This window comes from Nothoprocta perdicaria, unplaced genomic scaffold, assembly GCF_003342845.1.
Source record: "Nothoprocta perdicaria isolate Ctin4 unplaced genomic scaffold, notPer1 scaffold_72, whole genome shotgun sequence".
NCBI lineage: Eukaryota > Metazoa > Chordata > Aves > Tinamiformes > Tinamidae > Nothoprocta > Nothoprocta perdicaria.
In genome coordinates this window covers 800,573-812,793 of record NW_020455999.1, presented here as the reverse complement: position 1 = coordinate 812,793, position 12,221 = coordinate 800,573, and the positions used below count along the sequence as shown (strand labels likewise).

At 54.5% G+C, this 12,221-nt stretch overlaps 1 protein-coding gene across 1 annotated transcript; it reads left to right on the top strand.

Moving 5' to 3' along the window:
- Positions 1-1,005: 1,005 nt before the first annotated feature.
- H6PD (hexose-6-phosphate dehydrogenase/glucose 1-dehydrogenase) lies at positions 1,006-11,050 on the top strand. The gene is made up of 5 exons (XM_026051011.1): positions 1,006-1,126; positions 2,721-3,376; positions 4,812-4,929; positions 6,330-6,599; positions 7,239-11,050. Exons 2-5 carry the CDS (start codon positions 2,750-2,752, stop codon positions 8,594-8,596), a joined length of 2,373 nt encoding a protein of 790 aa, XP_025906796.1. The 5' UTR covers positions 1,006-1,126; positions 2,721-2,749; the 3' UTR covers positions 8,597-11,050.
- Positions 11,051-12,221: the final 1,171 nt, after the last annotated feature.

Genomic DNA, 12,221 nt, shown 5'->3' with positions numbered 1-12,221 from the left:
CCGAATGCCTCCCCAGCGCCCTGCTCTGTATTTATAGCCTGGCCTCTTGCTGACTCTTGCACGCTGGCACCTGCACACTTGTTGTTCAGCTCATGCTGACGCTGATACCTCTGTCCCTGGCCCGGAGGGTCCCTCACATCCCACCTCTTCCATGCTCAGGGATCACGGGAGGAGGATGAGCAAGGCCATTGCCACCGTGTTGGTGTCTTTGGAGTCGTTTTACTCTCAGCTTGGAGGATTTTTAAAGATTCTTGGGTTTTAATGCGAATACCACTGATTATCTGCAGTATATATGCAGTATATATTGTTAGCAAACAGAATTCACTGTGCTGATTCCAGGCAGCGTAGCACGGTATTTTGCAATTGGGGGTGTTGTGAAACTAGTTTTCAGTTGCCCTGTAAATACGTGTGACTGTGTAGCTGAATCTGCCAGGAATTTTCTTGGCTAATTCGTTCCCTTCCCTGGGTAAATGGGAAAACATTGACCCACCCATCTTCCCTACCGGAGTGCTCCGCACGACGTGGCAGGAGCTGCAGCCACCCAGGAACCCCTCCGGCTTCCTGGAGGAAAGGTTGCTTACACAAATGTAAATATTAGTTTATTATTTATTGTCACCTGCATTAAATATAATGCAGCTATAGAAAGCCCGCAGTGGGGGAAGGAAACCAAACCACGGCCTCCCTTGCAGACCTCCAGGATGGCCTTGAGCAAAGCAAGGTGCTTTGGGAGAGGGACTCCCTGCGTGTGTCCCCCATTTCCTGGAAGCTGGGATTTTAATACTGCTCACCTGCCTTTCAGGAGTGAAAAAGGACTGCTCTTCCCTGTTCCCAGCAGCAAAAGGCTTTGCCCCGGGTGCACGAGCGGGCTGGGAGCTGGGACGTGCTCGGCCGGGGCTGGCACGGGAGCGCCCGGCTTTGCTGGGAATGGGAGGTTTCAGCTCTGCTGTTTCCTCCCATTTCCCAGCCCGGGGCCGAGCCGCCTTATCTCATTTGCAGCCGCGTGTTTGCCTGGCTGTGGATCGGGGACGTGGCCGGATGGTCGTTTGTGGCGGGTGAGGACGGGGCTGTGAGGACACCGCCTCTGCCGGAGCCTTTGCCGCGTCCGCAGAGCTGCTGCATTGCTCAGGTGAGTGCCGAGGGAAACACGGCGTTCCATGAGACCACGAGCGGCAAGGGAACCGGGGACACCTTTTCTACCCAATGTGAACCTCTGAGCCCACGGAGAGCCCTTTTTATCTTGGGTCTGCCCACCGAGGGGCACTTTGCTCACCAACATCCATTTCTCAATCAAACCGTGGTGAAACTTCCTCATTACCATGGTGTAATTAAGCTGGTGCAAAGCCTGGTGAGGCTAGAGTTGCACCTCCATGAAGAAGCAATATACTGACTTTGCCTTTTGCTATCCAAAAATCATTGGTAAAACATCTTTCCTCCTTGCACCCATGGTCTATGGGGATATTTCCCCACACAGGTGAAGTTAGAAGTTTAAATCTATCACAGAACAAAGTGTTTTTAATGTTAATTATTTCAAACATACTGACAGCTATGCTGCAGCTAAACGCAACTCCAGAAAACAAAATGAAGAGAATGAGCTATCTGATCTATGAGCTTCTGAAGCAATCCTCGTTGTATTGAGAACAGTAACAAATTATTTATTCCCTTCTTGTTCTGGATGCTCTCTCTTGGGGTCTAAAGTCATTGCTGTGTGTAAGAGCTAAGTGTGTCATTTCTCTTAAAAGCAGCTTCCCTTTAGCTTAGAGAAACAAGAATATGAAAGAGGAAATAGGAGGCTTTTGGTGGGGCTGCAGGAGATGCTGCACGGCGAAGGCCAGAACCGCTGCTGATATCCACGCTTTGGTGATGGAAAGTTGCAGCAAGCAGAGCACAGATTCAGCACTGTCTCCTAACCACAGGGACTTGGTTCTGAGGAGTCAAGCCCTCTTCCTCATGGTGTTTTATCAGACCATTTGGCTCCCAGTAGCTTGTCAGAGCCTAATTCCGCTGCGTTCTTGGGAGTGGAGGTGCTCGGGAATCATTAATGTGCGGCCTGATAGAGAAAAGCCTGCAAACTGGAGCCACCAGTGCTTGGCTTTGAGCTGTTGTGACAATATTGACATGAAGCAACACCAAGATAGCACAGAGCAAAGTCCCAAACGGGAGGTTATTGAATTTGGAGGCACGTGTGCTCATTTGTAGCCAGCTCCGAAATTCATATTAAAACAGATTTTAGTTTCGCAGTCGAGGGGCATTGACGCCCCCTCGTGAACCCAGCTCGTGGAGACACGTGTTGTCCTCCACCCCTCAGGTTGCACAAGGAGGCTGCAGTCCTTCCAATAGCCCCAATTCACAGAATGACAGAATATTCCAGGTTGGAAGGGACCTCTAGAGATCACCTAGTCCAACCTTCCCGCTCAAGCAGGCACACCTAGAGCATGTGGCACAGGGTGGCATCCAGGCGGGTTTTGAAGACCTCCGTAGAAGGAGACTCCACAGCCTCCCTGGGCAGCCTGTTCCGCTGCTCTGTCACCCTAACAGTGAAGAAGTTCCTCCTCACCTGGAGATGGAACTGCCTGTGTTCCATCCTGCTGCTGTTCAAATCCTAGCAGGGAGGAGAGACTGCTGGGAAAAGCATCTAGGTAGGAAATGCTGCCGTAGGAGAACAGATAGCTTGTTTTGTGGTGTTATAACATGGATCGATAGATTTTAATTCTCTCCTCTAGCGTTCCCGGGCCTGGCTCCTCCGTGCGAGATGCTGAGGACGGCCGTGTGTGCGGTGCTGTTCCTGGGAGCCCTGCCGTCCCCAGCTGCCACGTCCCAAGGCCACGTCTCCGTGATCCTGCTGGGAGCCACGGGGGATTTGGCCAGGAAATACCTGTGGCAGGGTCTGTTCCAGCTCTACCTGGACCACGCGAGCGGCGGCCACAGCTTCACGTTCCACGGGGCGGCGCTGACGGCCCCGGAGCGGGGGCAGCGGCTCATGTTCGACGTGCTCAAGAAGCTGTCGTGCCCCCCGGACGAGCCGCCCGACCGGTGCGCCGTGCTCAAGGACCAGTTCCTGCGGCTGAGCCAATACCACCAGCTGAACACCGCTGAAAACTACACCGCGCTCAACACGGAGATCGAGATGCTGCTTCGCCAGGAGGGGCTCAAGGAGGCCGGGAGGATTTTCTACTTCTCGGTGCCCCCGTTTGCCTACACGGACATTGCCCGCCACATTAACAGCAGCTGCAGGCCGCCGCCGGGAGCCTGGCTGCGCGTGGTGCTGGAGAAACCCTTTGGCCACGACCTGGAGTCAGCCCGCGAGCTGGCCGCCGAGCTGGCCGGCTTCTTCAGGGAAGAGGAGATGTACCGCGTGGACCACTACCTTGGCAAGCAGGTGAGCGGCGCGCGGCTGCAGGAGCACTGGGCATCAGCTTGGCATCTAATGAGGGGCTCGGACCCCCACATATGTTGCCTGCAGCTGCTCAGCTGGCTCTTTCCTATATAAAAGTGCTGGCAGTCAGAGAGAGTTTTCTTAAAACGGTAAATAAGCTTGGCCCAGGGATGGGAATGAGGTTAGATCACCCTGGTTTGGGAGCGGCGGTGCTCCCTGCTGTTTCCCCAGCCTGCACACGAGCGTGGTTCCTGCCCCGCTGTAGGAATGCAGGCTGAGCGAGTTCCTCTTTAAGCAGCTCTGTATCCCCTGCCGTTTGCTCAGCTGTTTGTAACCTCTCGGCTCCTCTGAGAGAGCCCGTACCCCATCCTGAATCCGTGCAGAGCTGCTCCCAGAGCTCCTTGTGCTGTCGACATATCCGGACCATTCGTCCCAGCGGAGGCTGCACAACCTGGTGGTGACGGGCGACTGTTCTTGCCCTGCACTGCTGCTCCCTGTCCCCTTACAGAGGGGAGGAAATACGCAGACCATGCCAGGACCTTCTCCCTATAGCGTGGTGAAGATCCCGTCCCTGGAGCGAAGCCCGGGTGTAGGGGTGCGTGCACGAGGGAGACATGCACAGTCCAGCTGATCTTTCCACCAAGGTCAGGGCTTTGGTTTCGCCGAATAAGCAACCCTTTTCCCTATTGCAGTCCTCCCATCTCGTTCCGTCTCTATTAGCACTGGCTTCTAGAAGCAGCTTTTAATTTTGGTATGAGACGGAGCTGGCTGGATTTTATCTTTACAGGATCCTTAGGAGAAGGCTTTCTCCTGCCATGGGCTCTGCTCAGAACATGGAGGACTGGCTGCTGCGTGGACAGCTTAGGACGTGCATCTGCAGTGTCCCAGAGGGAACGTGCGCAAGGACGTGCCACCCTTGTTTGGGGTGAATGTGACATCACATTTTGAAAGCAGCCCGTTCCAGCCATGGCATCAGGGCCAGGTTTTGCTCAGAAAGGCGCATGTCTAGCTACAAGGAGACAAGGAGATATATGGATTTTTCGTTTTTCCCAGAAAGAGCAGATGTCTTTAGTGATATAAAATCTGATGGACTGGTGTGTTTCAGTGCTTTGGTGCTGTACATTCATCCCAGCACAGTCTGACTCAGCCCTTTGTTCGCTGATGGACATAAACTGAGTGTCTTGCGCTTTGCATTTCAGCCTTTTGCAGGTGAAACCTCCAAATGCTTCAGCAAGACCTTAATGTCTGTTCTGCATGAGCATTGGGGACCCCACTGTGCTCTCTTACTGGTTTTCTCTCCCTTCACCTGCTCTGCTCTCCACTGTGCAGCACCCAGAGCTGGACAGTGTTGGAGGGAGCGATGAGGCAGAGATACTGTAGAGATACTGTAGGAATCCTGTGACTTTCTGTGGAAACTTTGATTTTTTTCCCTTCACAGGCCATAGCCCATATCCTGCCCTTTCGAGACCAGAACCGACAGTTTCTAGATCCAATTTGGAACCGGCATCACGTGGAAAGAGTGGAGATTGTTCTGAAAGAGACTGTGGATGCTAAAGGTTAGTGAGGCAGCCGAGTGGCTGAGGAGAACTGGCTGGTACATTAACCACCTGAAAACGGTTCTTGAGGAGGTGTTGGTGCAGAAACAGAAAGGAGCAGGTGAATGATGAAATGCAGAGGGAGCTCCCTATTGCACTTGATGCCATCTAAGCCACCTGGGTTCAGTGCTGCAATAGCCTGGCAGTTGTTACAGCTCTGTGGCTTTTATACTGCTGCCCTGTTAGCTACAAAGCTTGCACTGAGTGTTCACTTGCGCTGTCCTTTGGTAGATGCTCGTTCATCTTCTGCTTGCGTGCTGCTTGGGTTGGCTGGTTAGGGCGTGAGTCCCGGTGCCCAGCTCAACCCGAGCGTCCGTGTCCGTGTTTCGCTCTCTCGCTGTGCTGGGAGCCTTGCAGAGGGAAGCAGGCAAGCGCAGCGCGGCTCGCCCGGCTCTGCTGCTGAAGGGCACGGCTGCAATCCCTCCCTGCAATGCTGCAATCCCTCCCTGCAATGCTGCAGTGCTGCAGCAGCTGCTCTGCAGGGCTCAGCAGAAAGCGGGACCGCCACCCACAGCAGTTCTTGCGCTGCCGGGCGCCCTCACTTCTGCACCATCAGGATTGCTTCTCCACTCCCTTTACCTCTCTTCTACCTTCCCCCCCCCCCCCTAAAAAAAAGCCCCACAAAAACACAAATATTAATTACAGCAGCTTGATTAAGCTCTGAGTGATCCTTGGCTTGGCAACCAGGCCCATTCCTGGGGGAAAAGAGCCCTGCAAGGAGGTTTAGGGGGAACATGCAGTCTCTGTGTAGCCCCTGCTGCGCACCCCTTCCTTCTGAAAAACTGTAATTTTTCACTTGATATCTTTTCTTTTTTTTCTCTTGTGCAGCTTCAGCTGGCAGCTTGGCTCCCTGCAGCATTGATTACATTAGTGAATGTGCCTTTGGATTAGAGCAAGAGAGATAAATGTATCAATCAATAGGGGAAGCCTTTGGTCGTGATGTAGTCTGCAGTGTGCAGCCTGCTGCTGGTGGACTGAGGAAAGGCGTCTGAGTCACTTTCCTTATAAATACACCGTCCTTCTCCCCATCATCCCACACCAGTGAGAAGTCAGGCAGGGAGAGAGAAGCGGGACTTTTTTTGCAAGAAATTCTGCTTTAACTCCAAGCAGGAGGGATATATCTTGCTCTGTGGAGGACAGGTAGTTCCTTGGGGAAGTTTTATCTTTGTTTTAGTAGCAGAGACACTTGGGAACCCTGTCTGCAAGGAGCGGAAAGGTTTGTTAGGCTCTAATTTTGAGCCAGGGGAGGAGGAGAGGCAAACTGCTCTGGTCTTGTGTTTGCTCTGCTTGGCACGAACATTATACGTGCAGAGCAAAGAAAAGGGCTCCCCGTTATCAGCATCTCCCCTCCTCATCCTCAGGCCGCACCAGCTTCTACGAGCAGTACGGAGTCATCCGGGACGTGCTGCAGAACCACCTCACCGAGGCGCTCCTGTTCCTGACCATGGAGCTGCCGGGCAACGTGAGCAGCGCCGGGGAGGTGCTGCAGCGCAAGCTGCAGGGCTTCCAGTCCCTGCGCGGCCTGGGCAAGGGCAGCGCCGTGCTGGGGCAGTACGCGGCCTACGGCGGGCAGGTGCGCGAGGAGCTGCAGCGGGCGCAGGGCTACGTGAGCACCACGCCGACCTTTGCAGGTGGGAGAGGCCGTGCGGAGCGGGGCGCTCTGGAGCCGGGGGCTGCGGGAGGTGGGAGCGCTGGTGCTGGGGCTCTGGACCGCGCTGCTGACGTGGGGATGTCTCCAGGCATGCAGCGGCGTCATACTGGGGAGCTGGAGTGCCGTAATGGTGTCGTGGTCATTAGCTAATGATCATGCCAACTGGAAGCACTGCACAAAGGCTAAGTGGCATTATCCTTGCTAAGACTGGTGTGTTATTTTTAGGATTGGCCTGCAAACTCCCTCGCCCTTTCATAAAGGCTGGTTGCTCACTGCACCTGAAGGGTCAAGTGTTGGGAGCTCTCTGGGGGTGACAGAGTACATGGTCACCACTGGCCATGCTGTATTTTCGGAACCTCAGAGGTTTGGGCTGAATGATGTTCATGCTCAGAAGCTGGTTTCGTGCAAAGGAGGTTCGTAGAGCAGGGAACCTGAGGGGATGCAGAGCAGTTAGTCTAGCAGGGTCACGAAAGGGCTAAATGTGGAGCAAGAGATGCTGGGAATGCCAGGATTTCCACGCGAAGGAGGAAGCTAAGCAGCCCGTTTCGATCCTGTCGTATCTGCAGGCTGCTGAAGCTCCAGGTTTTACTCCGTAGCTGAGGTCACTGTGTCGTTGCAGGTGTGCTGATCCACAGCGACAGCCTGCGCTGGGAAGGGGTCCCTTTCCTGCTCACCTCTGGGAAGGCCCTGGACGAGCGGGTAGGTTATGTGCGGGTCCTCTTCAAGAACCGGGCCTACTGCCCGCAGAGCGGGACCCTGCGGGACGCGGGCTCTAGCCAGTGCAAAGCCAAGCAGATCATCTTCTACATCGGGCACGGCGCGCTCAACACTCCCGCCGTGCTCGTGAGCCGGAACCTCTTCAAGCCCGTCATGCCAGCAAGCAGCTGGAAAGAAGCAGCATTTCAGCCAGAGCTGCATGTTTTTGGACAACCGCTCTCTGATTACTATGTGTACAGCCCCATGAGAGAGAGGGATGCGTATTCCGTCCTTATCTCCAGCATCTACCATGGCAGGAAGGACTTCTTCATCACCACCGAGAACCTGCTGGCGTCCTGGGAGTTCTGGACCCCGCTGCTGGACAGCATCTCCCACCAGTCGCCGCGTCTCTACCCCGGGGGTGTGGAGAACCAGCACCTCTTAGACTTCGAAATGGTTGGCGGGGAGCTGGCGTTTGCACTGGCGGAACCCATAGAGCTTCTGCAGCCCAAGGCGCCAACGCCGAGCGATTACAAAACGATCCAGGCCAAGTACCGGCAGAGCCCGCTGGTCTCGGCGTGGGCCGAGGAGCTGGTTTCCCAGCTGGCTTCTGACATGGAGAGGGCGGCCAGCAGCGCCGTGGCGCGCGCTGGGCACTTCCACCTGGCGCTCTCGGGAGGCTCGAGCCCCGTGGTCCTGTTCCAGCAGCTGGCGAGGCACCATTACGCCTTCCCGTGGAGATACACCCACATCTGGCTGGTGGACGAGCGCTGCGTCCCGCTCGCTGACCCCGAGTCCAACTTCTTCAGCTTGCACGACCACCTCCTGCAGAGCGTCAGGGTGCCCTACTTCAACATCCACCCCATGCCCGTGCACCTGAACCAGCGGCTCTGCGTGGAGGAGGACAGGGGCACGGAGCTGTATGCCAAGGAGATCGCGGCGCTGGTGGCCAACGCCAGCTTTGACCTGGTGCTGCTGGGGATGGGTGCTGATGGGCACACGGCCTCGCTCTTCCCCCACTCTGAAAACGGCCTGGAAGGGGCGCAGACCGTGGTGCTGACCGAGAGCCCTGTCAAACCTCACCAGAGAATGAGCCTCAGCCTGCCCCTCATCAACAGGGCCAGGAAGGTGTTTGTGCTGGTGCTGGGCAAGGGCAAGCACAACATCACCAGCCTCATCAGCAGAGTGGGCCACGAGCCGAGGAAATGGCCCATCTCGGGGGTCAGCCCCAGCTCTGGCCGCCTCGTCTGGTACGTGGATTACGAAGCCCTGCTTGGCTGAGGGCTCCCTGGTGCGTCCTCCCTTGCCTGCCTGGCTCTCGGAACCTGGCTTTCCCAGCCCAGCATCCCTGTTTCCAGCAGCAGCCCTGTCCCAGGCAAACTCTTCCAACCCAGGAGACCTGGGGCGTGCGGTGCTGCTGCCGTTTGAGCCCAGACCGGAGCCTGGCTCAGCGTTCGGAGCCGCACAGCAGCCAAAAGCTCAGTGTGGCATTTCTGCCTCTGCCATTGGCTCTGACTATGACTTTGGACAACTTACCTCACCGTGGAATGCCTCAGTTTCCCCATCAGGACTTTGTGCTTCTAACACTGACCTACCTCTCAGGCGCCATGGCAGAGCTGTTATATCCAGCACCTGCCAATTCTTTCTTTTTTTTCCCCTCAGATTCTCAGGGTAGAAAGCAGTAATATCACTGTCCGTCCTGTGCGCTGCTCGAGCTGCCCGGGGCCGAGCTGCTCCCCAGTAAAACCCGAGTTCTGCAGCCCAGGCTCCGCACTCGTCTGTGCGACCCACCGTGGTGCCGCCTTTCCCTGAGCTGGGGCACGGGGGATGCAGAGGGAATCCTCTTTGCTTCCCAGGCTTTTAGAGGAACAGCCACGGGACGAGCAGTGCGGCAGCTCGCGGATCTGCCGTGTGCCTCGGCACAGTAATTCTCAAGCAAAAAGCTTGGAGTTAGGAGGAGCGTTTGGTTTAGCTCTCAGGCACGGTGCTTTCCTTAGCTGTCCTCCTGTCTCCTCCTCTGAGCCACTTTTTCTCTCCTCGGAGCTGAGCCTTGCAGTGTCATGTTCTGGCCGATGACATTTGTGCGGGAGGCGGCTTTATAGCGAGTGGAGACATCCCGACCCCGCTCCCCCTGCTCAGCTCCGTTTCCCGCTCGCACGTCGGGTGTCTCTGCTTTGGTGGCATTCCCAAACACTCTGTGACCTTCTCCGGTAGGGAGTTAGCACGGCATGCCGGAGTGCCGTGTTCGGTAAGGACACGGAGACGGTGCCAAAGAGGAGACTGCAGCGTGGACGTGGTGCTGGGCCAAGGGGGTTCTGCCTCGGAGAGGGGGCCTCTCCACAGCCATCTCTGCCCTTTTTCCCTGCTCCCGAGTCACGTCCCCACGGCCCGGGGGATGTGGGTGGCCCGGGGTGGCACGAGGATGGAGGGCCCGCGAGATGGCAGCAGCTCCAAGGGTATCCTGCACATGGATATGTGGGAATGCCGGAGCCTCCGGGCTCGGCCGCGGCGCCCGGGGACTCCTCACAGGCCTCAAAGTCTGTCCCCAACTTGTCACCTCCAAAGGGAAGCACTGAAGAGCCATGCTTGCCTCTCGGGAATCCCATGGAATATCGCACCGGGAATAGCGGCGTCTGCCTGAGGAGGTAGCTGGAAGCAGCCCTCTGGAATAGCCCTCCTGCTCGGAGCCACGAGCCGGCAAACGCCGGCTCCAAAATGCACCGCAACGGCTGGAAAAGCCGTGCGGAGGAACACGGGTTAGGTCCAGTATGGCCATAAATCCAGACATTGTCCTCCTTTAAACAAAATTGTCCCATACCGACTATATTCCACTTCTGCTATAATTGGTGCGAGGGAACAAATTTTAATGAAAAATGAACCTACATGAAAATAAACGTACTGTAATGATTGACAAAGTGTATTTCCATTTTACAGATGACTGTGGCACTGGAATTTTCTTATTTTTTGTACACTGACTTTTTAATATTTGGCTGGCATCTTTTGAAGTAACCAGTGATTGTGGAGAGGTTGAATTGTATTTTTAAACAAACATGGTAGTTTTCTTCTGCCAGCTGCTGTTTTTCAGCTTCAGGGGGTCACTCCCAAATTTGTCCTAAATTTTATAAAATTTCAGCAAGAACTTATACATGTATTTCCTCTAGCGAACATATCTGTCTGGGCTTTGTTTTTAGAACTGTATGGGGTTTTTTTTTTCCACAGACATTCCTTTTAAGCTCTTCAACACTTAGCATTTGCCAAATGAAAAATATTTTGAAATGTATAAAATGTTTGACTCAGAAAAGATAGATTGCGGAGGGGGAGAAGGGTGAAACTCCAGCAAATCTGATGAAGAAGGATGGTAGAAATCCACCAGGCTTTTGGCCAAGGAAACAGGGCTATTTTTATTTTGTTGAAGCTATTAATAGAAGGTGAAAGCACCTTGCTAAGAGCTTGTGTATTAACCCTTCTTTGCAAAAGCGAGTCCTTGGAATAACGTCACACGCTCGGTTTCTCCTGTAAGCAATTACTGGCATCAATTCTAATACTTTTAAAGGACAAACATATTCTTCATTGCGTTCCTATAAATCAGCTGTATGATTATTTATATATTTTACAGAAATCAAACACTGGACGTCATTTATTTCTCACTAACTTTTATAAATCAAGCTGTAAGATCTCGTTTTCCCATAAGTAAACTTGTGTGATTCCTTTCATGTTTCGGGATGAATTCGGAAGTGTATTTATAAAAAAAAATAAATATTTTTCTAACAATCTCCTATTTTTTTCCCAAAGATTGTTGCTTTACTATGTTTTTTAACTTAAGACCTGTTAGTGTTTTAAATTTTAACGTTGTGGTTGTACTAGGAGACAATCCAGGAGCCCTGGGCAAGGCCCCCGTGTTTTCCCATCTCCTTATCCGCAGAGCAATCTGCGTCCGCGTGGGTGACGTTCGGCGCGGCCGCTGCCCGGAGCAGACCTGTGCGTGGGCACCGGCTGCCCGCAGGTCCCATCCTGCAGGTCCCAGCCTGTTCCTGGCACTTCCAGGCCCTGTTTTTCTTTCTTGCACGCGGGAGCAGCAGCTCCGCGGGTGCAGAGGGTGCCCTGCCATGCTCTGACTCACAGGGAGCCATTCCTGGGGATGCTTTTCCCGAGTTTCCCTGCGGAGCAGCGAGGAGGGATGGGAGCCGGTGAGCCGGCAGCAGAGGGTGCTGCCTCCTCGTGCTGCCGGAGCCAGTGGCTCCATCCATTCCGGAGGATGCAGAGCACGGCCTGGCCTCCGGCACCCGCCTGCTGCTGTCCCTGGAGCCAAAGAGAAGCGGGAACTGATGAGCACGGATACAGCTGCGGGTTTGCAGCCTGCCCCTCTTTATCCTGACCACCAAAATGCAGAGCGCTGAGGTCCCCTTTCCCGATACGGTCTGCCAGCCTGCTGCCAACAGGGTGACAATTCCGGCAAAAAGCACAAGGAGCGCCTGTTCCTGCTGGGAAGTCTGTGGTTTTAAGAAGGATCCAGAGGTTTAACCTCAGGCTTTCAAAAAGGCCCCATTGACCAGGAGGAGGGTGCTGAGCTCCTGCCAGATACCCCAAGGAAGGCGAGATACCGGGGGCTGAGCACAGCAAAGGAGGCCTCCCCCATTCCCCTCTCCCCTTTTGACATTAGTAGTTTGTGCTTCTTAAGGAAGCTGGGGAGTCAAATACAAAGGAAATAAAATGAGACAAGATTCTGCGGGAGCTGGGACTTCATCCGGCCAGAAGCCACCACAGTGCTGAGCACTTCAGCTACAGAACTTGTCCCGTCTGGTTTCCTCCCACCTTTCCACTGCCATCACCCGCCGGCCCTGCTATTTCACCCTTCTCCCTGTTAAAAATGGGATTTCTACAAGAGCAGGGACCACCAATAAGGCTG

Excerpts from the sequence above, each read along its gene's own strand:
- H6PD (XM_026051011.1), top strand. The coding sequence starts at position 2,750 with ATGCTGAGGACGGCCGTGTGTGCGGTGCTGTTCCTGGGAGCCCTGCCG. Across the intron at positions 4,930-6,329 it reads AGAGACTGTGGATGCTAAAG|GCCGCACCAGCTTCTACGAG; the intron begins GTTAGTGAGGCA and ends CCTCATCCTCAG. Across the intron at positions 6,600-7,238 it reads CACCACGCCGACCTTTGCAG|GTGTGCTGATCCACAGCGAC; the intron begins GTGGGAGAGGCC and ends GTGTCGTTGCAG.